Genomic DNA, 24,571 nt, shown 5'->3' with positions numbered 1-24,571 from the left:
GTCCTCCTCGGGCAGGTCTGCCTCAAACCTGAGAAACCCCATTGCGGTCGTAGCCTCTGGGACACGGCGCTGTCTTACCTTAGCCAGGCCGCGCAGGTGCCTGGTGGTGGAGTCCTCTCTCAGCCAGCCTCTCAGCACGATCTGCAATGCTTCGGCGGCTTTTTTCCTGACAGGCTGGAAGGGGAAAGAAATGCCGGGTGGGCTTTCTCTCCCTGGCCTCTTCCGGCTTCCTCCACCCACTGACTGGGGAGACTTGGGCTACAGCATCCATGAGCAGGGCGAGGGTCAAGTCAAGCCAAGTTTATTGGCGGTCAAAGACCAGAATTCGGCGGGACGGGAGTTTACCTGGCTGCACTCACTGGGACTGTCTGCTTCCACCTCGGCGAAACTGCTCAGGACTTTCTGGAGGAGGCAGCGCTCCACGTTTTCCCCCAGAGGCTGGACCTGCCTGGATAAAAGAGCAAAGAGGATGCTGTGTGAGGGATGGAGCGTGAATGGGATGCGAGTGCGAGGCTGGGCCTCTGGACACCAGGGGGACCAGCAAAGGTGGCGGCCCGCTTGACGCGGTCATCAGGAGGTAGGGCTCTGCTGCGGGTTCCCGACAATGAGGGAGGCTCGGCTGTCGTGCCCGTGGGACAGGGCCTTCTCTGTGGTTGCCCCCAACTCTGGAATGCGCTCCTCAGTCTCCATCACCATTTTCAGACAGAGCATAAAAGTCTTGGCTTTCGACCCAGGCTTTTATAGGACGGTTCCTATTGCTGCTGCTGCTTTGTATTTTATGGTCGTATGGTGCTTGTTTTTTGTTAAATCTTTTAAACAGCTCCTGTGTTTTTCATATTCTATCGGATATTTTAGTTGTGTGGGATCTTTGCCGTCTTGTTTTAGCTTTTGGGTGCACCGCCTCCTTGGGGTTGTTTTAATGGAAGGCGGTATAGAGATATAACAATAAATAAAGTCTGCAAAAGCCCCTCTGGAAGGCTGCTGCTCCTCCTGGTCCAACGGGGCACCCCCTTCCCCCTCCCTGCTTCGTTTTGGCTTTCCGGCCAAGTGAACGTTGCCCGTGTCCTGGTCCATCCCGACACTGCCCCACCTTGCTGATGCCCGATTGCCCTGGGAGGGCTGTTTCCGCACCACCACCACCACCACTGACAGCCTTACCCTATTTTGTAGACAGTCAACATGATGGAGGTCAAAATGGCTATGCCATCTCTACTGGCAGAAGCGGCCTCGATCAGGTTCTGGGGAGAGCGACGGGGAAAGAAAGCAGAGGAAAGTCAGTGCCCCATAGCAGGGCTGCCCCAACCTTACTCTGACGACCCTCCCCGCCAGATCCGTTTAAATGGGCTCCAGCCATCTCTTTCCCTTCCCTGCTCAGCCTTCCATAGAAGAAGCTTGACTTCTGAGGCATTTTCCCCGCAATCCTCCACTCCCGGGCCACCCCCCAGCCCTCCCTCGCTTGCCCTCCCTCGCTTGCCCTCTTCCTACGGGCATGCCTCACATCCCTTACCATGGTGGCCTTGCAGAACTTCTGCTGGAAACACTGGGGCTCTTCCTCGGTGTTATGCCAAAAATATCCAAAATACTGCAGGATCACCAGCATGTCCTGTGAGTCCTGAAAAGGGCAACGGGGCGGCTGTGAGTTTGAGAAGGGCCTGGGCTTTTTATCCAGCGCCCGGCTGGAAATGCAGCTTTCCAGCACTTGTGCTCAGAAGGGCAACCCCCTTCCCTTGCGGCACCTGCCCGCCCGGGGGTCCCATCCCAGCTGGGCCCAGCACAGACCACCTCGTTCCCATCTTCTCTTGAAATATCTACCTTCTCTGCAAGTATCTGTATCTTCCGCCACTGCTGCTCCACCTTCATGCAGTCGGCCTCCGCGATGGGGTCTGTGTGGACGACACGCACGAGAGAGGACAGGAAGATGGAGAGCCCTTCTGCAAAAGGGGCCTCACCAAAGCCGCCTTCAGACTCTGGAGAGCTGGCATAGCAGAGAAGAGGGCATGGCAACTCTACAAGGAGGCCTCTTGCCCAGTGCCTCAGCCTTCCCGTCCTCACAAAGGGCATGATTCTCACCTACCTTGCAGGGCTGTTGTACAGAGTGCAACACGAGGCAGTCTTCCAGGTTCTCTTTCCCCCCCGCCAGCAACTCTCCAAGGCTCAAGAGAATGCCTCCTCCCTCCCTCCCTCCCTCCCCCTTCTGGGAGACACCCTGGTCATATCCCAAGCCACGTACCTTTGGGCAGGTCGATGGATGGTCCCGGAGTAGCAGCAGCAACCTTGGCATTCCTTTTGGGGAAAAGGCACCACCAAAGGGCCTTCAGCCTAGAAGAGAGCCATGGGGAGAAGGTGAGGTGTGGGGCTTGCAGACTCTTTCCGCACTGAGTTTGGGGCCCCTCAGCTCCAGGGGTGCTGTGAATGCAAGCCGAGAATCCTCCCCGGGGAGACCACTCCCAAGTGCATGTTCCCCTCCGTCACTGCTGTGGGGACGGTGCTGGGAGGAAGTAGTACAACTCCCCAGATGTCCCCACACGCCTTCCCCAGCCAGCCCCATGGATCATTCCGGTTCCCAACACTTGCTCAAGCCATTGCTTTTTAAGGGTCCATTTTTAAACTGCCTCAAACGTTAGAATGCTGAAACAACTCCCCGTCCTTAATTATATTGGCACTATGGTGGCATAAGGGAACGATCCTTGGTAGGAGTTTCCCCTGCTATAGAAATGTCTTCTGCAGCTGCAGGATACATTTTCCTTTCTATTGCAAAACTGTTGAATTTGATCCGTGTCCTTGGGAGGGCACTGTGCAGTCTTGAGCCTTCTTGGATAGTAGTTAAAGTGTGCTGTCAAGTTGATTTCGACTCCTGGCACCCACAGAGCCCTGTGGTTTCCTTTGGTGCAATACAGGAGGGGTTTACCATTGCCTCCTCCTGCGCAGTAGGAGAGGATGCCTTTCAGCATCTTCTTATATTGCTGCTGCCCAATATAGGTGTTTCCCATAATTTGGGAAGGATAGAAGTTACTGCCCATGTTTCTTAACATTAATAGTATTACAGGCCTCCACTATTCTGTCTCTCAGGATACTATCTCCACTTCAGTCTCTCAGGATACTATCTCCACTTTAGTACTACAGATGTATTTATTTTTAATCTAAAAAAACATAGTAAATAATATATTTAATTCTGTATCTGGCACAGTTGGCAACACGCCGCTCAACCCAACAGAGCGATCAGGATCCAACGTGCAAGGTTTTCAAAGTTCTGTTTTGATTAAAATTATTCTATAAATTGCCTACCAAATAAAAGGATCGCCATGTAAATCCTCAAATCACAAGGTAGCCCTTCCCCATGTCGGACACTAAAAATGTTGTAACCCCTTCAAGTAAATGAAGTCACACTTTTTTTCGGTTGCAAAAATACGCTATTAAATGAATTTCGTGGATTCAGTAACTGCGAGAGTCTGATTGCTCCTTGTGATGGACACGGTCATAAATGAGAACACACCAAAAAGCAAATTCACTTCAGATTTTGTCCTTATTGTTTTTCCTTTTTGTTAAACACCACCCAACACAAATAACTGTGGTCAGTGGGGGAAAAAAACCTGCTTTACTCTCAGTGTCCAGAACTGTCTTCCCAGAAACCCCCACAAATCTCACAGGGCAAAATCTGATTTCTTCACTATCCTGAAAGGATTTTAATCTAGCAGGAGAACTCTGATTCACATCCCTTCAGGGTGGTGATGAAATCAGACCTTTGGGGCCGCCACTTAAAATATAATCTTATCAATAGGGCCTAAGCCTCTGGGCCTCCTGAGAAAAACATTCTGCCTCAGAAGGCCTTTTGAACTGCGCCTTCAAACAACAACACCTATATATGGTAACTCTCATATTCAGCTTTAGTATTTAGATTTCCCTAGAGAACAGGCCCCCAATTATTGAAACCCCAAGAATAAGGAGGGGTGACCAGCATTCTTGTTCTAAATATATGAACAAATTTTATTGTGGGATGCTGTGGTGGCAACTCTGTGGCATCCCATAGAGACTCTAGGTGGAACATAGGGACATAGGAAGCTGCCATATACTGAGGCAGACCTTTGGTCCATCTAGCTCAGTATTGTCTTCACAGACTGGCAGCAGCTTCTCCAAGGTTGCAGGCAGGAATCTCTCTCAGCCCTTTCTTGGAGAAGCCAGGGAGGGAACTTTTAAACCTTCTGAATCTCTCTCAGCCCTTTCTTGGAGAAGCCAGGGAGGGAATTTGGCACCTTTTTCTGCCCTTCCCAGAGCGGCTCCATCCCCTGAGGGGAATATCTTGCAGGGCTCACACTTCTAGTCTCCCCTTCATATGCAACCAGGGCAGACCCTGCTTAGCTAAGAGGACAAGTCAGGCTTGCTTCCACAAGACCAGCTGTTGGGCTTATATGACAGGATGTTTACATTGTTCCCAGCCACTTTTTTAAAAGGATCTCTCTAATATTCTCCCTCCACTAAACACCATTTCTCAGGAGCTGTTCAATTATTCCCTCTGGATTTTGGAGCCCTGCTGGATCAGGCCCGAGGCCTCTTTAGTCCAGCATCCCCTTTCCCACAGTGGTGCCTCTGGAAAGCAGGAGAAGGCATGCCCCCCCCTCCTCTAAGGAATGCGCATGTGCGCGCACTCACGTGAGTTTTTAATGTCTGCTTCGTTCATTTTAGATCCCGCTCCGGGTCATATCAGGAAGGCCCCACTCTGAACGTACATGGGCACACAATGCCTTGATATGGCCGCCCAGAACAAAACTCATTTCGTGCACAAATGGAGGGAAAAAAATTAGAGGGCCCCCGGCCCCCTCTCCTGCCGTTGCTCCCCTACAACTGGGATTAGCCATCCAGACTAGTAGCCATCAATAAACCTGCCCTTCACGCATTTGTCTCAGCCATCACCACATCCTGTGGCAGAGCATTCCATAGACGAATCACGCACCGAGTGAACTTCCTTTTGTGGGCCTTTAAATGTCCCAGCCTTCGGTTTCATGGGATGACCCCTGGTTCTAGTGAGAGAGGGAGAAGAATTTATCCCGATCCACTTTCTCCACACCATGCAGGATTTTACCCACTTCTAAGGAGGAGAGCTGAACTTGTGGCAGCAAGCATGACATGTCCCCTTGGCTAAGCAGGGTCCACCCTGGTTGTATATGAATGGGAGACTTGATGTGTGAGCACTGGAAGAGATTCCCCTCAGGGGGATGGAGCCGCTCTGGGAAGAGCAGATAGCTTCAAGTTCCCTCCCTGGCAGCATCTCCAAGAGGGGGCTGAGAGAGACTCCTATCACGTCGTCCCACAAGTCACCTTTTCCCCCCCTGAACGGAAGCCGCAGATATTGTGGCCTTGCCTCATAAGGAAGGTGCTCCAGGCCCCTGATCATCTTGGCCGCCCTCTTCGGCCCCTTTTCCAGCCGGACAATGCCCCACAGGATGCTGGACGGCGGGATGGGCCTTGGGCCTGATCTTGTGTTCTGAAAGGTAGAAGGCGTTAAGGAATCCTACTTACATCTTGCAATATATTTGGGGACCCAGGTGGGAATCACAGAAGAGAAACGCTGCCACGCTCTCTCAGAAGGAGCTCCGGGCTAGCTCCGCGGGCCACTCGCGGGCCGGCCACCGCTCTCTGAACGGCTGGCAGTTGGGGGGTGATGTCACAATGCAAGGAAACTCAGCACCCTCCCGAGCACTGGAAAGAGCCCCGCTGGATTTGATCAGCAGGGCCAGGCATCTTGCAGGGACCCACCAGATGCCTCTGGGGACTCCCCCAAGCAGGAGTTGGGGGCAGCTGCCCCCTTCTCCCCTGCGGTTGCTCCCCATGGTAGTCACCCAAATGGCTCTGGGGATTTGGGTGGCAACCACGCAGGGACTTGGGCTTAGTTTCCCTAACCAGCTCGCTTTCTACGAGCAGGGACTTCTGCAGGCAGAGGGGTGCATCCCCGACATGGGACCTTCCACGTACACCCCCGCCGACAAAAGTGGTCCAGGCCAAAGAGGAGCTTGTCCCCCCCCCTTGGCTGAATTGTGCAGACAAGCCACGCCCCACATTCCGGGCTTGGGTGGGCTCGGCACTCCTACTGGCCGGAATCTTGAGTGGGGGGGTTGTGCCGGCGCTTCCTATTGGCTGCCGACCCTGTGAGCTCTCACGTGCTCCAAGAGGCTGCTCCTTTTGTTATGATTGTAGCAAACAAGTTGCAAAGCGAAGGTGGAGCAGCGAAACGTGGGGGGGTTGGATCAGGAAGGAGCACCAGCGCCTCCATGAGGGTGAGTAGCCAGCTCAAATGCAAAGGCACTGTTATTATTTTTTAAACTTCTTCTCTTCCCTCCCTCCACTGTTAGGAGCAATCAGATTTCCTAGATCTACCCCCCCACCCACAGAGATCTGGCGCTGAATAACGCCTCCCGCCCCCTCCAGAAAACAAAAAGCAGAAAACCCGCACATTTTCAGACTGTCGCCAAGCTCACCTTTTGCGCCCCCTCAACTGATCCCCTCTCCCATCTGTCAGGATGAGCCGGTGAAAATCGATTGACAGATTTCATGACAGAAGGAAAAAAGAAGCCTCTCCTCCGGACAACACAGGGTTACTGGAACTCTCTGCCACAAGATCTAGCGATGGCTACCAACTCAGGTAGCTTTAAAAGGGGGATATTAGACAAATATTTGGGATGGGGAAGGAAAGGTCAATCAACGGCTGTTTGCCGCCGTCCAGCATAGCTGAATAGAGCCTCTGGCCCAAGAGCAATCTATCTCTGGCTACCAGCCGCTAGAGACCAGCAGTAGGCAAGAGCTGTTCAATTCTTGCCTTCCTGGTAATGTCAGTTGATTTAATTTTTAAACGCAGAATGGTTGGGATGTGCCAAGTGGGCAAAGAGGCACCTTGTTAAAGTGGTGATTCTACTGTATTTAGCAGGGGGAGAGCAACTGGCCCTATCTGTCCCCAGCACAGCATCCCTCCAGTGGCTGTTGCTGGTGTCTCTCTTATGTTTCTTTTTTTACAGGGGGCCATTTTATTGACATGTTTATATCTCTGTAAACCGCTTTGGGAACTTTGGTTGACAAGCGGTGTACAAATATTTGTTGTGATTTGTATTTGTGTGTGGGACGAGTTGGTGGTCAGATCTAGCACAAAATACCAGTACAATGATGAGAGGAAAAGGATGGTGAGGACAGGCTGTGTTTCCCACCAATGTGGTTACCCTCAGTTTACGTCTGGGGCTGTGGGATCAGCAAACATACTGTATTTACCTGAATCCAAGACTAGGGTTTTCCCAAGTTTTCCAGGGTTGTCTTCAATTTGGGTAAATATGGTGTGTGTGTGTGTGTGTCTGTGTGTCTGTGTGTGTGTGTGTGTGTGTGTGTATTCCTGCTGCCTTTGAAGCAGTTGGCTTTGGGATTTTATCTTATTGTCTGATTTATTGTTGTCTCTTATCTTATCTTGTCCGCTGCCTTCAGCCTTCTTTTGGGTGTGTGTGTAATTCCTAAAACAATCCATACATTTTAGCACTAGGCAGAACAGCTGCTATAGACAGACTCCTTTGTGAGATCATTTGTTACTGTTACCTCCTGTGCATTAAGAGTTGGTGGACAGAAAGCATGGATAAACGCCCTACCCACGATCCAAATAAATGCATAATTTTATTTATGTGTTTCTTTAAAATATTTATGAGCTGCCTCTCAGCTGAAGACCTCCAAAGCAACTGACACGTCATGCAAACTCAGTGTGTTAAAAAAAAAATAAAATAAAATCCATGAATGAGACCACAGCTAAAATTTTCAGGGGGAAAATGTGTTAAAATATATATGTTTGGCTTCTGAGATTTCCCTAGATATTGCCATTTCAGCACTCAGGAGGACTAGAAACTTTAAAGTAAAGTAAAGTTGTGCCGTTGAATCGGTGTCGACTCCTGGCTACCACAGAGCCTTGTGGTTGTCTTTGGTAGCATACAGGAGGGGTTTACCATTGCCTCCTCCCGTGCAGTATGAGATGATGCCTTTCAGCATCTTCCTATATCGCTGCTGCCGGATATAAGTGTTTCCCATAGCCTGGGGAAACATACCAGCGGGGATTCAAACCAGCAACCTCTTACTCCCTAGGCAAGTTATTGGCCCGCTGCACAATTAGGTGGCTACCTAGAAACTATATAAATTAATATTGTTGACTTAGAAGATGTCCCTAGACGTTGTGCATATACATCAGAGAGCCTCTAGAAGGACTAGAAACTTTTTTTTTAAGTGTACGAGAGCTGGGGGGGTGGTGGAAAGCAACATTGCAATGGAACTGCTAAGGCATGCGATCTCATATCCTTTCCTATGTTTTTGAGAACCGAGGACTTTAAAAATATATACTGTTTGGGCGAGGGGCATTGTGTAGGGAGGCCCGTGCTTGCAGCCTGGAGTGTCCCAAGACTGCAAGAAAGTTTTTGTTGTGTCTGCCGAACCTCCAAGGATTTTCCCAGTGCCTGGTGACTCAGAGATGGGCCGGGCCAGATGGAGGCTCATGTAACACAGCCACGGGAGCGTAGCAAGGGCTGGTTCCGCGTCCTCCCACATGCCCCCATTCTGCCCTATTTGCCTCTCCTCAGGCTGTCTCACGCAGACTCTGACTTTTATTATAAGTATTTCCTTCCAAAGGGTTTTGGGGCATGGACGAAAGGTCCCCCACCCACCCCAGACTCCTGACTGGTGAAAGGCGCTTATTTTTCGGAATTGAGCTTGGAAGCTCTTACCCATTTGACACCCAAAAAGATTTATTTTGAGAGGGACTGGATCGTGGTCATCGGATCAATTGGCTTGCTGAGAAAACCGCCTCCGAATGTGAGTTGCTGGCGGGGCTGGAAACTGCCCACCCACCCCAGCGGAGACAGAGTGCCAAGAGGGGCCATTGTGGGGCAGCAGCTAGAGTGGCAGGCGGGAAGACCTGAGTTCGAATCCTTGATTCCAGAAACGTTCACACGGTTGCTCACTGGGTATGAGAAGTGTCCCGCCCTCCTGATTTTTGATCATGTGCTAGCCATAACCTAGCCAGAAGAAAGGGGGAGTGATCATCTGTGAGACAGGAGCTGGATGAGAGGGGCTTCCCCATCACCACGACCTAGAGATGTGGATGCCCGGAAACAAATGGTGGGAAAATGGGGGTGGGGGACACAGGGTTTTCCCATTATTTTCTGGGGGAAATTTCCCCCAGTTTCTTCCCAGATCTTCACCACTCTACTCCATTCCCATTACACTGCTGGGTATGAGTTCCGAATCTAGGTTTAACGTGGGTTATCAACATTAGTGTGATTGTGTGTATCCACGCCAAGGTGGGAAACCCAGATTCATCTTGGGCCATAAACCATCTTTGTGTGGGTGCACACAACCACGCTCATGTCAGGAACCCACATTAAACCTAGGTTCAGATGGTTGTGTGCACTAGGCCCCGGACTCCCCGTCTGTGTTCCCTATAAGAGGGATCCCCAGATGTTGTTGACTACAGCTCCCAGCATCCCCAGCTGCAGTGGCCTTTGGCTGGGGATTATGGGAGTTGCAGTCAACAGCATCTGGGAATGCCTCTTACAGGGAATCCTAATCTCTACTTCTCTTGCCTAGGTTTTAGTTTACATGTGACCGAAAATAGAGCGTGTGTGTGGCTAGATATGTGTGTATATATATGTCTGTATATATACATATCTAGCTATAAGGATAGCCCTGAGCATGCAAAGACGCAGCTCCTCAGTGGATGCATATTTTGAGCTCGCGGGGCTTTGATTTATCTATTCATTCTATATGTCCCAGCTCATGTTTTGCAAATGTGGAAATATGATTTAGAGACCTCTTTGCAAGAGAAAAGTTCCCCAAGCAGCTTGCACAGAAGAGAAGAGTTGCTTCTCAGGGCTGTGTGACACGATTAAGGGTTGCATCTTCCAGACTGTAACTCTGGCAGGCCGAATTTCAACCGGCGTGGTTCTTCGCCCACTCACGGCCTGGAAGTACAGCAATGCAGAGTCCTATTGTTTGCTGCTTTCCCCCTCTGTGGCCGCTCCCCCCGCCCCGTTCCTGACAGAGCTTCCTGGGCCTCGAATGGCATGGCACGGCAGGTAGAAATCTGACTGGTAGTGTGGGGGGCACACCTGTTGAATTTCTGCCGGCTGCTGTTTAAAAAGTCCCAGATTGCTGCCAAAGGAAAAGAGACGGAGGGAAACCGGCTTCGTCCCTTGCCACAGAGGCAGCCTCTGCTTCTCACCCAGAGCGGTTCTTTCCTTCCCTCGCTCTCCCTCAGGCGATGCGGTTGACAGCATAACTAGCAGGCAGCCGATTGTCTGGCTTGGCTGTGTTTAGTCTGCGCGGCCGCCGGCGGCCGCCTGGTCCTCCCGTCTCTCGCTCCGATTGCACAAGGAGGGGGAGAGGAAGCCCTCCCTGCCTCTGGCTCCCGCGCAACCCCCAAAGTGCGCCCCGTTGCCTTCCGCGGCAGGAGATGCGTGCCCCACCGCCGTGCCCTGCCCTGACCCACGTGAGTGTCGAGCTGGATTTTTGGACCTGCCGGGCGCCTTTCTGCAGTCTTTCCCCGCAGACCCCCCCCCCGGAGGTCTCAGGGTGGGCTTTCACTCCCCCTCCCCTCGTGTGCTGCTCCCGCCGCCCCCCCCGTCCCGCTCTGCTAGGTGCCCTCTCTCTTCCCCCAAACTCAGGGGCTTTTCTGCCCAAATGGCCCAAGTCCCCCAGCCGCCCTGTCTCAAGGCTCTGCTTCCTCCCCAGAGGTAGCCGCGAGCCCTTTCTTCCGTCCCTGCGGGGCCCCTAGGTCGTTTTTCAAAAACTGCCTCCCCGGAACTTAAAGGGTCTAGAAAATCTCTGGGACGTCCCGACGCTCTTGGACCTCCCTTTAACTCCAAGCAGTGACTCTCTTCTTCTTCTTCTCTGGGACGTAGATTCTAAGCTCCGGTTGCACCCGGCCTTGGGCGTCCACGGGATGGAAATTTTTAAAAGAAATCAGTATAGAGATCAGAGAATCCACCAGCCTCCATCCGCTATTCCTCTTTCCCTGACTGCTCTCCCTCCCCACACGAGAGAGAGGGCCTGGGTGTACCACGGAAGGCCACTCCCTATAGCCCATCATAGCTATTAACCACGGGGGCCCTCCTGACAAAGGTGCAGTGTCCTGTCACCGCCACAGCTACCCACAACTGGAATTCAAAGCTAGACTGTGCCTGAGCCTGGAGGCTCCATCTCCCAGCTCAATTCCACCTCAGATTGATTAATTGCACCCTAGGCTATGCCTACCTGCAACTGGAGTTCACAGGTAGACTGCCCCTGAACTCAGAGGCTCCTCTCTGCAGCTTCTGTGTGAAAACCAATTAATCGCACTGGAGGCTTCTTTTGTGCATGCTGGCCAGAGGCCCAACTCAGCCACCCCATAGCACAGGTAGGGTGCTTTCCCATCATGCCCTTCACTGGAAGTACCTAGGACAACCGGGCAGACCATGACGCGGGGATCTTTAAATAAAATAAAACAAAATCTTTAAATAAAATAAAATCTTTAGCTATGCCTTGGGATGCATTCATGCAAACGTTCCCACTTCACACGTCTGATGGATACAGAGGGGCCATTATCCAAAACAACGAGGCCTAGTTTCTTGTCCCAGGCGTGAAGCGACTTGATCGTTTTCCTGTGTAAACCGCTTTGAGAACGTTGTCGGGACGCGGTCAGTCAACTGAGAGCCGGCGTGGTGTAGTGGTTAGAGTGCTGGACTAGGACCGGGGAGACCCGAGTTCAAATCCCCCATCCAGCCAGGAGACTTGCTGGGTGACTCTGGGCCCGTCCCTTCTCTCTCAGCCTAGCCTACTTCACAGGGTTGTTGTGAGGAGAAACCTAAGTATGGAGTACTGGGGGCTGATGGTGGCGTGTTTGGCTTTCTCCCCCCGACAGGGAACCTCGTCATGTCCCTCAACCAGCCCAGCAGCAACGACGCTTGCCTGAGCATCGTCCACAGCTTGATGTGCCACCGGCAGGGTGGCGAGAACGAGTCCTTTGCCAAACGGGCCATCGAGAGCTTGGTGAAGAAGCTGAAGGAGAAGAAGGACGAGCTGGACTCGCTCATCACGGCCATCACCACCAACGGTGCCCACCCCAGCAAGTGTGTCACCATCCAGCGCACACTGGACGGACGCCTGCAGGTAACCCGAGGCGGCAGGTGCAAGGGGAAAGGGGTTCCTACTAGGCTGTGTTGCCCTCTTGGCCTGGTGGAGGACACGAGCCTGAGAGTCCACCCCTGGCTCGCCTCGACTTCTGGCTCGAGCACGTAAACGAACTTCTTGGGAAGTGCCGAGTTCGAGAGAGGAGGCCCGGAGTTCTGCCTTGGGGGGGTGAACCGAGGGCTAGGCCAGCCGCTGGTGCGGTTTCCTGCCTCTCTGTCGAACCGTTAAATCCCCCACCCTAGAGAGAACAACCCTGTTAGCTGTGGTGGTCTGTTTTTCTACTTGATTGCCATATCCTGGAGCAGAGTTCTGTGTGATCCAGAAACGTGCACCTCTTAAATATGTATTGGCTCATGGAAAGTGGCTTGTGTCTCTTAGCCCTGCCTTTTTAAAACACATGTAGAAAGAGACATGGGCCCTTTCATCTGTGCACAGATTGTTAAATCTGTGTCTTTGGGTGCCACCGAGTCATCTGGTGACAACCTGGGATCAGCCCTTCTCAGTTAAGAACATAAGAACAGCCCTGCTGTATCCGGCCCAGGGAAGCCCATCTAGTCTAGCATCCTGTTTCATACAGTGGCCCATCAGATGCCGCTGGAAGCCACAGGCAGGAGTTGAGGGCATGCCCTCTCTCCTGCTATTGCTCCCCTGCAACTGGGACTCAGAGGCATCCTGCCTTTGAGGCTGGAGGTGGCCTATAGCCCTCCGACTAGTAACCGTTGATAGACCTCTCCTCCATGAAGTGATCCAAACCCCTTTTAAAGCCATCCAGGTTGTTGGCTGTCACCACCTCTTGTGGCAGAGAATTCCACAAGTTGATTATGCGTTGTGTGAAAAAGTATTTCTGTTGGTTGATCCTAAATTTCCTGGCCATCAATTTCATGGGATGACCGCTGGTTCTAGTGTTGTGTGAGAGGGAGAAGAATTTATCTCTATCCACCTAGGTTACAACTCTTACAGTAAAAACAGCTATTGCTGGTCAATGACTGAAATAAAGATATCTATCTATCTTCCAATAAAAATAACTTAAAATAATCCTTCTGCCCGATTAACCAGGGCTGCTTTTGAACCGAAAGCTTGCAGATGCAATCAGTAACCAAACTGATGCTTTGCTTAATGCAGACTCGACAAATATTTATATACCGCTTTCCAACAGAAGTTCCCAAAGCAGTTTACATAGCTATAAACAAACAAACAAATAAAATGGCTTAATCTTTGCAGCTCTGTTTCTTCTGACCCATCAGGGCCTTTGATTCCTCCTTGTTAATTGTTGCTGTTTTTTTAAATTAGAAGTGGTAAGGATTCTGAGCCTTCTATCCTAAGTTTCCTGGACGGAGGCAGTGGGGAAGGAAAACAGCGCTGCATCTTCTGTTTTCGTGTTTTCCTAAGCCAGAGTAAACCCAGGAGTCAAGATCAATTTTCTGCCAAGACCTTGAAATACTGCAGCAGGGCTGGGGAGAGATTTCGGGGTGTGTGTGTGTGTCACTGTCTTGTGCTTTAATCCCCACCCATCTGCTTGTGAAGAAGACGTTCTGGGTTTGGGGGTCAACGCAGGCGGTACGGGGAGGTCAAGAACCCATTTCTCCCCATCCCCACCCGCCTCCTTGCATGCACACTAATCTCTCTTCTTTCCCCTGCGCCCGGAGGATGAGTCACTGTCTGGTTCTTGAAGCCGCGGGGAGGAGGGGGGTGTTGTTATGTCTGGATTCAGCCGCCAGGCCATGGGGGGGGCATAGTGGAAGATCTGCAGGGGGGGCGGCCTCCCAAAGCCTCATGCCCAGGGAAGAAGGAGGAGGAGGGGGGGGGACCCCACCACCCTCTAGAACCCCTCTTTCCTTTGGGGACGGGTGTCAGACAGACAGACACACACACACCCCAGCCTGAAGCAGCAGCTTAGGTGGCAGGAAAGTTGGGGCTGGAAGGTGGGGAGCTTGCCGGCTGCTGCAGCGCAGAGTTTCAGGGGAGGGGTGCAGCGCTCGTGGCAAACTGGGCAGCGTCTGTGCAGAGAGGGAGCCTGTCTGTCATTTTTCGGTTTCCACCATTGTGTGTGTGAGTGCGTCTTTCTGCTGCAGCATGCATGGGTTTGTAGAAGGGGGGATGGAGACGGATCTCTCCTGCCATGGGGACATGAGTGATGGAGGCAGGGTCCGGGGTCAGGAATGGGGGTCCATTTCTCTCCTCCCTTCCTCCTGCAATATCCTCCTCCGCCTTTCTTTCCCCCCTCTAGTATCCTCCTGTCCATCTGTCAATCCTTCCCTCCTTTCTCCCCAATATTCATTCTTTCTTTCTTTCTTTCTTTCTTTCTTTTTCTTTCTTTCCTTCCTTCCTTCCTTCTTTCCTTCTTTCTTTCTTTCTTTCTTGCTTTCCTTCCTGCTTTCTTTCCTTCCTGCTTTCTTTCCTTCTCTCCCTCCCTCCCTCCCTCCCCTAGTGTTCATCTTTCCTTTTTCCTTTCCTTAGTATTATATGACGCAATGCTCTGATTTCAACTGTGTTTCCCTCTCAACCAATTATCTGCAGGCAAACCAGCAGAGCCCAGTTCACTCCGGATGTTTCACTCGCAATGCACTCTGTGCATGCTCTGGGGCACTCCGTGCCAGCTGGGTTCTTCTCCCCCCACCCCAAACACACACCCTAAACATTGGGGTGGGATTTTTTTTTTTAAGTATGCACCTTCCAGTAAGGATGCTGCAACAATCATCCAACAATAATGATGATGATAATAATAATAATATTTCCTAACTGAGTATGAACTGTCTTCTCTGCTCCACAGCTGAGAGGCCTGTACCGCAGGGCCTCCTTGGTTACGTCCCCCTCCCTCGTCGTCCTTGTTTCTCCGGTTGCTCCACTGTCTCTCTCTCATACAACAGGTGGCAGGGCGCAAGGGTTTCCCCCACGTGATCTACGCCCGTCTCTGGCGCTGGCCGGACTTGCACAAAAACGAGCTGAAGCACGTCAAATTCTGCCAGTTTGCCTTTGACCTCAAGTATGACAGCGTCTGCGTCAACCCCTACCACTACGAGAGGGTGGTCTCACCCAGCATCGGTGAGCAGTTTCGGGGAGGGCGGGCGTTGCTCTGAAGTCAAAAAGACACCTGATATACCTGGCCCCTCATTTTCTCTCTCTCTCTCTCTCTCTCTCTCTCTCTCTCTTTGCAGGACTGAATATCCAGAATACAGGTGAGAGGTTGTGCCTGGGGGTGAGTGGCAGGGTAAGGCCCTAATCGGCTTCTGCAGGGAAAGCGGGATGCTGGACTAGAACTAGCTGTGACCCAATTCAGCAGAGCTATTCTGAGGGTCATATCCCTGTTAGGAATGAAACTTCCATGTTAAGGGAGAGTCTACCTCTGAATACCTGGTACTGGGGACAAAGCGGGGGGGTTGTTGCCTTGGTGAGCTTCTGTCCACTGTTGGAAGCAGGATACTGGGTCTGATCCAGCCGAGCTCTCACTTGTGTTCACTGGGTCTGATTTGTATGGACTGCTCCCTTCCAGGACCTCCTGGCCGGCTGGTGAAAGAGGAATTTGTCCCTGACTGTATCCAGATGGAGGTCCAGGCTCCCCCTCCGGCTGACCACCTGGGTCCTGGGATCAAGTCCAGCCACCCTCAAGGAGAGCCGTACCAGTCCTTGTCGCCCCTGCCTCTGCCTGAGCCCTCTCACCCTGCTGCTGTCATCTATCCTGCACTGCCTCTGTCACCCCCAGGTATGACCAAGAGATGCAGTCCCTGCAGCAGGGAGTCCCAGAGGTTGTTGACTACGACTTCCATCATCCCCAGCTGCAATGGGCCTTTGGCTGGGGGTGCTGGGAGTTGTAGTCAACGTCCCTTCGCCTGTCTCTGAAATGCAGTGGTGATGTGTTGGTCTCTCTCTTTTTCTCCTTCTTCCAGGGCCTCCCGGGGGGCACCTCCTCTCCCTCTTGCGTGGCGAGAGCCTTCTCCAGATCTCCACCGCCTCACACCCTGCTGCCTCTTCCCCGGCTCCTCCCGGGTCCCAGCAAAACGGCTGTGCCTCCAAGCTGGCTTACCAGAGTAAGTATCGGAGCAGCAAGAGCGCCTCTTTGTCCATATCAGCATCAGGGAGTTAGGCCATGAAGAAAATGCGGGTTCGCGTCGGAGTCGTCGATATTTCCTCACTCTCCGGTTCGGACCGAAGCTTTAGAAAGCGGTTCGGGAACCATTTTGGGCACTGATAGGGATCCTTTCCATGCAGAACAGTGTGAAATTCTTTTGCTTGCAGGGTTATGGGAGAGGAGCTAGTCTTGTGGCAGCAGCCGTGAATGGTCCCCTTTGCTAAGCAGGGTCTGCCCTGGTTTGCATTTGAATGGGAGACTATATGTGTGAGCACTGTAAGAGATTCCCCTCAGGGGATGGGGCCATAGCTCAGTGGAAGAGCATCTGTCTGCTTGCATGCAGAAGGTCCAAAGTTCCCTCCCTGGCAGCATCTTTGGGATAGGGCTGAGAGAGACTCCTGCCTGCAGCCTTGGAGAAGCCGCTGCCAGTCTGGGTAGACAATACTCAGCTAGATGGAGCAGTGGTCTGACTCCGTATATGGCTGCTTCCCATGTCCCTGTGTCTCTTTATAAAATGAATACAGTGGTTTAACTCGAGAAATAAATACTTGTGTGTGTGTGTTTGTTTTTAACTATCTTGAAAAACTTTCAGGGCATGTTTAATTCTCTGGATGCAATGAAACCATTTCACTTGAGAAGAAAATATTTTTTTCAGAAAGAAAAGCAAAAAAGGTTGATACTGAATTTCTTCCAAGTGCTTACAAACAAACACACACGGATTTAAAAACAACAACAACCCGGGAAACGAGACTGTTCTCCATACGACTCAGAGACAAGTGCCTAGTTACAGAGCTGCCAATTTTGAACTTGTTACGATACATTTTTGGTTCTAGTTCGGATTCAAGGCAATATGTTCGAATCGGATTCCGTTCTGGCTCCCTGGCGGCGGAGTGGGGGGGAAAGGGGGCGGGGGCCCTCTCGAAACAGGTCTTTTGGGTTCTGCTTCCAGTTGAGTCCAAGTCTCTCGGTGGGTCACGAGTGCGAGAGGCAGCCGGCGTATCGTTTTTGAACCTTTCATGCGTAGCCCTTTTGTCGTCCTTCTTCCAGGGCCTTTGCAGGACCCGGCGACGGGGTGGGCCGGAAATGGCAGCGCCACTAGCTACACCTCTGGAGGACGGCCTCAGCAGCAACCCACCCCGCCTCCACTTCCCAGCTCCCCGCCACAGCAGAACGGACGGAATCACCCACAGCTGTCGCACCACCCCACAAACCATTACTGTATGTTCAGACGAGCAAAGAGCCGGGGAGGTGGGGACGTGGTGACAAGAGGTGCAGAAGCTTCCTTCCTAGACGGGGCTTTATTTTATTTTATTTTATTTTATTTTATTTTATTTTATTTTATTTTATTTTATAAAAGGAGAGGGACCAGGGAGTAGACCTCTCCAAATCTGGATTCTGGACTCCGGTCACCCCATCTCAGAAGGGCGAAGGTGCAGGAAAGGGTGACCCAAAGGATCAGGGGGTCCGAGCACCTTCTCTATCGGGGAGGGCGAAAGCATCTGAGGTTTTTTTAAATTAAGACAGACGACCAATGGAGGCTTATAAAATTGTCGTTGGCGTGGATAAGGGAGGAAATCGTCTCCCTTTCTCTGGGGAGGGCCGCTTCTTGAAACTGACTTGGGGCCGGCAAAATAAAAGGCCTTCTTCAAATGGGGCGCGGCCAGCTTGTGGGACTCGCTGCCACAAGATGCGGCAAGGGCTGCTGGCTGACATGGCCTCAAAAGGAAGTTGGAGAAACCTGGGGAGGAGGAGTCTGCCCGTAGCTGGGTCAGGGCAGCTCAGCTGAGCCTCCAAGGACAGAGGCAGTCTACTTCTGAGTGCCGCAAGAGAGAAGGTTCTGCTCGCAAGCCTCCCGGAGGCATCTGGCTAGGCAGGGTTGACAGCCAGATGCTAGACTGGGTGCTTATGCAGAGGGAGGGAGTCAGCATCGGGTAGCTGACAGCGCCTGGGGTCGAGGAGGACTCCTGGGTTCTAACTTCGGCTCCCGAAGGGGAGCGAGTAGCCAGTTCTAATGGCCGGAGCAAAAAGATATGACACAGGCCATAGATGGCTGGGGCGCCAGTTCCGTTGGGGTGGCTCCTCAGATCTTCCCCCGCCCAGAAGATTAGCCCCTTACCCCCCTGTCCTGTTTTCACCCTGCAGGGCCGACCAACCACCACAGCGCGTCTCCCTATCCACAGCCCGTCTCCAGCCACCCTGGTAGGTGACGTCCCTTTCATTGCCTGCCCTACTTGGGATGGGGTTGCTCTCAGGGGTAGAGCAACTGGGGAGGGCCGGTTATGGCTTCCACCAGCTTGTTGGGTGGCGACTCAGGACGGGGCCTTCTCGGTGGCTGCCCCAGGGCTCCGGAATGCACTCCCTGTCAAAACCGGAGCTCCTCCATCTCTGGTTATTCTTAAAAACACCTTTAAGAAACACCTGTTTTTCTCAGGCTTTCGGTCAATTTAAATTAGTTTGATATCATCGTTGTTTTAATCATTCCGTCCTGTTTTCATGTTGCATTTTAACTTTATGTACACTGCCTAGGGGTGTACATGTCAGGCGGTATAGAAATATGACAGATATGTAAGAAGGTCCCCTGTTCAGTCCCTGGCAGCGTCTCCAGTTAGGCCTGGGAGAGACTGCTGCCTCTGAAAGCTTGGAGAAGCCGCTGCCAGTCTGTGAAGACAATACTGCGCTTGATAGACCAAGGGTCGGACTCAGTCTATGGCAGCTTCCTATGTAACTCTGTCTCCTCCCTGCAGGCCCTGAGTTCTGGTGTTCGATTGCCTACTTTGAGATGGACGTGCAGGTGGGCGAGATCTTCAAGGTGCCCTCCAATTGCCCCGTGGTCACCGTGGACGGCTACGTGGACCCCTCTGGCGGGGACCGTTTCTGCCTGGGACAGCTTTCCAACGTCCACCGCACAGATGCCAGCGAACGTGCCAGGTCAGGAGAAGGACACCCAGATCCCGGTCCATGCACGAGGCACACCCCACGCCATAAATCCAAACCTCGAGCCCTTTCGTACCGTGGCGGTTTCCCGTGGAAGAACCCTAGGAAACGTCGTCTTGGATTAGGACTACATGCTTCCTAGGTTCCTGCATTACAGGCTGTAGTTTAGTGGTAGAGCGTCTGCTGGGCATGCAGACGGTTCCAGGTTCCATCCCTGGCAGCATCTCCAGGTCGGGCTGGGAGAGGTTCATTTCGGAAACCTTGGAGAAGCCGCTGCCAGTCAGTGCCCTGTAGACAGTACTGAGCTTGGTGGACCAAGGGTCTGACTCAGTATGAGGCAGCTTCCTATGTCCCTGTGCATGAGGGATTAAAGTCAAATGGATGGCGCTTGTCCTCGCCCGCCTGCAAAGTGGTTGAAAGACTGAGCTAGGCCTGGTCAAGTCCTTTGTTCAAATCTGGCCTCTGCTACTGACTCACTAGCTGGCCTTGGGCAACTCCCCTCTCTTGCTTGGCCGCAGCCTTCCCGTGTGTGTTTGTGTGTGTGTGTCCTCCAGCAGGGGGCGCCCTTCCAAGGCCCGCCCCTCCCGATAACCGGGATCTTTTGCCTTCCAGATTGCACATCGGGAAGGGGGTGCAGTTGCAGTGCAGGGGCGAAGGTGATGTCTGGATGCGGTGCCTGAGCGACCACGCCGTCTTCGTGCAGAGCTACTACCTGGACCGGGAGGCCGGGCGGGCGCCGGGCGATGCCGTGCATAAGATCTACCCGGGCGCCTACATCAAGGTGAGAGTGGTGTTTTTGGGGGGCGGGAGGGAAGCTGCCCTCGCAGACGGTGGCAGAACAGCCGGGCTGGCGGGGCCGTCTTGTCCGCTTACGTCCAGTGGCAGGCTCCCCTGCTGCCACCCTTCCCTCTCTCTCACTCCCCCTGCCCACCAGAGCAGGCTGCTGTAGAAAAGACGGCTCGAGGCAGTGAGCCCAGCTCCGTGCGTGTGGTGGTGGCTTTTGCACCACTCTGCTCTCCGACCCCAGAGGCAGGTTTTCGTAGCACTTCAGAAATCCGTAAATGTATCTTTGCCTTGTGTGTGTGTGTGGGGGGGGATTTCTGACTCCCCAGCTGGGAACCCACCCCAGGTGCTGAGAAGTGGCTGAACCCCTTGCCCCTTCCCTCTTGCTGCTCAGGTATTTGACCTCCGTCAGTGTCACCGCCAGATGCACCAGCAAGCCGCCACAGCCCAAGCGGCAGCCGCTGCGCAGGCAGCTGCCGTGTCTGGGAACATCCCTGGGCCCGGTTCAGTGGGAGGCATTGCGCCTGCAGTTGGTAAGGAACACTATTATTTTATTTTATTTTATTTTATTTTATTTTATTTTAATCTATCTATCTATCTATCTATCTATCTATCTATCTTTCTTATCTTATCTTATCTTATCTTATCTTATCTTATCTTATCTTATCTTATCTGTATACTGCCCAAAATATCAGTCTCTGGGTGGTATTCCACAAAACAATGAAAACAACAGACAAAAAGATTGTTGTTATTATTGATGTACCGCTTTTCAATTACAAAGTTCTCAAAGCGGCTTAGGAGGAGGAGGAACATAGGAAGCTGCCTTCTACTGAGTCAGACATTGGTCCCTCTAGCTCAGTATCATCTACCCAGACTGGCAGTGGCTTCTCCAAGGTTGCAGGCAGGAGGAGTCTCTCTCGGCCCGATCTTGGAGATGCTGCCAGGGAGGGAACTTGGAACCTTCTGCATGCAGATGCTATTCCCAGAGTGTCCCCATCCCCTGAGGGGAATATCTTGCAGTGCTCACAAATGTTGTCCCCCATTCAATTGCAAACCAAGGTGGGCCCTGCTTAGCAAAGCGGACAGTTCATGCTTGAGGGCCAGAGGAGGAGGAATTGGAGGTGGTGATTCGTTTCCTGTCCCAAAGGGCTCACAATCTCATTGCCCATGCTGAGCTGAACAGGGACAGGTCAGAATATTGTATGTTATTTAATTATTTGATTGATTGATTGATTGATATACCGCCCTTCCAAGATGGCTCAGGGTGGTTTACAACAGAATACAAACAATTAAAAATAACTAAAAATGTATGTATTCATTTATTCAACTTACACGCCGCCTTTCATAAAAACTCATCTCAAGGTGGTTTTTAACTGCCATAAAGTTCCACAAAATCACGTTGAAGTATTAAAACCAACTAAGACCATTTAAAACAAGGACAAAAAACCACCACTGCTTTGGAAGGTGCCCCTTTGTCCAGCGAGCAGGGGATTGCGAGGATATAAGAAGGGAAAGGGAGAATTCTCACAGAGGCTGGGCCCAGCGTGATGCGAACACGTGTTCTGGAAGCCATGCACGGATGGGGGGTCGAAGGCCCAGAGCCCGACCCGGATGTCAGGGTCACAGATTGGCTTCACCCTCAGCTTGGAGCACCCAAGAACCTCCCAAAGGGTGGGATCAGGGCCCAGGCTGCAGAATTCTCTCCCCAACATCAGGGGAGCTTCCAGGGATAGAGGGCTTCATGAGTAAGGCCCTCCTGGGGGTTAGGGTCTCCCAACTTTCCAGGATGTTACGTTACTTGGGCCTTCCGAACTTCTCACTCATAATCCCAGGGTGAGAGTGTGTTGTTCCATGGAGAGAAGGCACTTTGCACGTGCTCAGAGGTACTTTCAGCACCACCACATGCTTTTTGGGGGGCTTTTTAAAAGTAGGTTCTGGGTGCGAATCACCGCTTCTGGTGGGCACGTTCTCACGCTGCCCTTTTCCTCCCTTCCCCCAGGCCTCTCGGCGGCGGCCGGCATCGGCGTGGACGACCTCCGGCGTCTCTGCATCTTGCGGCTCAGCTTCGTGAAGGGCTGGGGCCCGGACTACCCGCGCCAAAGCATCAAGCACACCCCTTGCTGGATCGAGGTGCACCTTCACCGGGCGCTTCAGCTCCTGGACGAGGTCCTGCACACCATGCCCCTGGTGGATCCGGCCCCCATCAACTAGCCCAGCTCTCTCTCTCGAGGAAGACGCTGGTTCTTACCGAATAGCGAGTTCGGGGCCGGGAGGGGGCTTCCCGCGTTGGGAAAGAGACTCTGAGGGTCAGAGCCTGAGAAACTCCCCACCACCACCCCAGGCTTGTGAAGGGCGAGTCGGCAGCGACAATTTCCCACGGCCCTAAGAGGGCCCCAGACGGTAGATTCCTCCCCAGACCTTTCAGGATCCAGAGACATGCCCCATTGGAAGAGCAGCAGTGGGGCCGGCTGATCAGCAAGGAGGCCTCTTCCCCCTCTGGCTGTCAAGCCACCCGTCCCGACTGCCTCTTCCTTCCACTGCCAGCGGCGTCACTCCGAAGCGGCAAGGATCTCCACGGCGGCTGGCCCAAGACGTTGAGAACTGCTGGTGGATGCCGCGGCCGACCCCAGCGCTCCGAAACGCTCCTCCGAAGCAACCGGTGGAGATCTGTCCTTATGCTTTAAATGTCCATCAAAAGCCAAATAATGGAAAATGCCAAAAACAAGACCACAGAACCCCACCCCACCCTTTGGGCAGTTGCTGTTTGCAGGTCGTCCGCTTGGAGCCAGATCTAGCCCGCGTACAGCTGTTTGTTGGTCAGCTCTTCCACTTGGCCGGAGTAATGTGTAGATACTTTTTTAAAAGTGCGGGGGAAGTGCCAGTTGTGGAATTCAGGTGTAGAATTTAGATTCTGGGGAAACTCTTTATTTTTAAAAAAAGAAGCAAGTTTCTAGTCCTTCAGGTTGCAGAGAGAAGGTTTAAAGCGTCTAGGCAACCCCTGCGGAACTCTCAAGGATTAGAAGCTGGGTTTCATTCCGTGCCTCTCACCGTGATTGGCGGAACTGGGATAGATTATGCAAAATGCGGCAGGTGAGAGATGGCCGAATCAGTGATGCAAAGGAAGAGAGATTCTGCTAATTTGCATAATGTATACATGTTGCAGAAACGGAGAGATGAGCAGAGGGGATTCTGTAGCTATGCCCAAATTAGGTGCACTGGCTGGTCTCAGGGCCACCTTCTCTCTCTGTCTGTTGACACTTGCTTGACAGGCACAAATCCAGCATGTGCAGCTTTTTATCCCCCTCGGCATGAAAATGAGGTGAAGGGGCTGTGTTTCTGTTGAATTTCTACTTATTAGGAACATAGGAAGCTGCCTTCTACTGAGTCAGACCATCTAGCTCAGTATTGTCTACCCAGACTGGCAGCGGCTTCTCTAAGGCTGCAGGCGGGAGTCTCTCTCAGCTCTATCTGGAGATATCAGAGAGGGAACTTGGGAACTTCCTCATGCAAGCCGGCAGGTGCACTTCCCAGAGCGGCTCCATCTCCTATGGGGAATATCTCACAGTGCTCACGTGTGTGGTCTCCCATTCAAATGCAAACCAGGGTAGACCCTGCTTAGCAAAGGGGGCCATTCATGCTTCCTGCCACAAGACCAGTTCTCCCTGCTTATCGTGAAGCCAGAAAATGCCATCTCGAGTGGCTGCCTGGCTGCCTTTCCTTTTAAACCAGAAATTCAGCTAGGGAAGCACAGACCTCTGGGTCTGCTCCTTGTGAGGATGCCAGAGGAGAAGGAATCTGGCCCCTGCTGCATCTGTGCCCGGCTCTTTTAAAAAGTGCAACAGCCCTGCAAGGTGGGGGAAAGGTAAAGCGGCCTTGGTTCAGTCCTTTGCTGTGAAATCCCAGCGCCCTCTTGTGGATTCCTGGGTTATTGCACCTTTCTGTCCATCTGGGGCATCCTCAGGAGCCACGGTATAAATGTGGGTGCACAGTTCCAGGGCACCTAGTCTAGATGCCGGGTGGGTGCTGAAGCACATTAGTAAGGGCACAGGTATTTTTGTGGTGGCACCCCACAACGGATCCCCTCCTGCCAGCAGGGAGCCCACCCCACGCACTGTGGGAAATGCACTGAACCTGCCCCACAACCGGCCATTTTTATATGGAGGGGTGTGTGTGCAGCATATGGCTGTGCCGATCTGCCAAGCGGTGCCATTCTGGCAGGATGCCAGATCTTGCTTCTAGGGCTGCCAGGGTTGCAAGTAGCCCTTGTAGCTGCACCTTTGACATCCAGCTTGGTGCTTGTGTTTATTTCCGTGCCGTCAAAAGCATGGTTTTTGCTGACAGAGCTGTCGGGCATAGGAGCAGGCTCGGCTAGGTTTCTTCCCTGGCCAGATGGCAACGCTATAGTAGCTGGCACTGTGAAGGGCGGGCAAGCCTACCTCGGAAGACTGATGCCTGCACACAGCAACCAGCCTTTGCCAGCGTTAAGGATCGGGTTGATTTTCTCAACCGCCCCCTGTAACTAGCACTTAACTTAAACTTCCTCCTTTGGTGTTCATGCCTTGGTTGTTGTTGTTTTTTAATAACCATTATTTAAAATGAGAATTTGTTTTCCCA

At 52.4% G+C, this 24,571-nt stretch overlaps 2 protein-coding genes across 11 annotated transcripts in view; one reads left to right on the top strand and one right to left on the bottom strand.

The window, feature by feature from the left end:
* Positions 1-6,022, bottom strand: part of LOC128337027 (uncharacterized) — an 18,703-nt gene extending 12,681 nt beyond the window's left edge. For 3 of the 8 annotated variants that reach the window (XM_053277514.1, XM_053277518.1, XM_053277515.1), the window contains exons 1-7: positions 4,949-5,071; positions 2,231-2,319; positions 1,813-1,975; positions 1,508-1,612; positions 1,159-1,238; positions 346-448; positions 79-174 (exon numbers count right to left, since the gene is read on the bottom strand). In XM_053277514.1, the coding sequence (XP_053133489.1) occupies positions 79-174; positions 346-448; positions 1,159-1,238; positions 1,508-1,612; positions 1,813-1,975; positions 2,231-2,319; positions 4,949-5,065 (753 nt within the window). In that variant the 5' untranslated portion in view covers positions 5,066-5,071. Of the gene's footprint in view, positions 1-78; positions 175-345; positions 449-1,158; positions 1,239-1,507; positions 1,613-1,812; positions 1,976-2,230; positions 2,320-4,250; positions 4,296-4,948; positions 5,078-5,356; positions 5,480-5,514 lie in introns of those variants that run through there. The other 5 variants (XM_053277516.1, XM_053277519.1, XM_053277521.1 and 2 more) reach the window with 5 other exon arrangements.
* Positions 5,268-24,571, top strand: LOC128337022 (mothers against decapentaplegic homolog 4-like). 3 transcript variants are annotated; one of them, XM_053277492.1, is made up of 14 exons: positions 5,268-5,486; positions 6,190-6,269; positions 6,512-6,634; positions 11,906-12,153; positions 15,042-15,216; positions 15,330-15,350; positions 15,665-15,874; positions 16,059-16,199; positions 17,288-17,458; positions 18,383-18,439; positions 18,985-19,168; positions 19,787-19,955; positions 20,352-20,490; positions 21,957-24,571. In XM_053277492.1, the coding sequence occupies exons 3-14, from the start codon at positions 6,544-6,546 to the stop codon at positions 22,166-22,168; spliced, it is 1,818 nt and encodes a 605-aa protein (XP_053133467.1). In that variant the 5' UTR covers positions 5,268-5,486; positions 6,190-6,269; positions 6,512-6,543; the 3' UTR covers positions 22,169-24,571. The 3 variants fall into 3 exon arrangements, with proteins under 3 accessions (XP_053133467.1, XP_053133468.1, XP_053133469.1); XM_053277493.1 differs by lacking the exon at positions 6,512-6,634 and having other exon boundaries at positions 5,270-5,486; XM_053277494.1 differs by lacking the exons at positions 5,268-5,486; positions 6,190-6,269; positions 6,512-6,634 and adding an exon at positions 10,339-10,495.

This window comes from Hemicordylus capensis, chromosome 14 (assembly GCF_027244095.1).
Source record: "Hemicordylus capensis ecotype Gifberg chromosome 14, rHemCap1.1.pri, whole genome shotgun sequence".
NCBI classification, from domain to species: domain Eukaryota; kingdom Metazoa; phylum Chordata; class Lepidosauria; order Squamata; family Cordylidae; genus Hemicordylus; species Hemicordylus capensis.
Note: the sequence above shows the minus strand (reverse complement) of the source record. Positions and strands in the feature narration are given on the sequence as shown.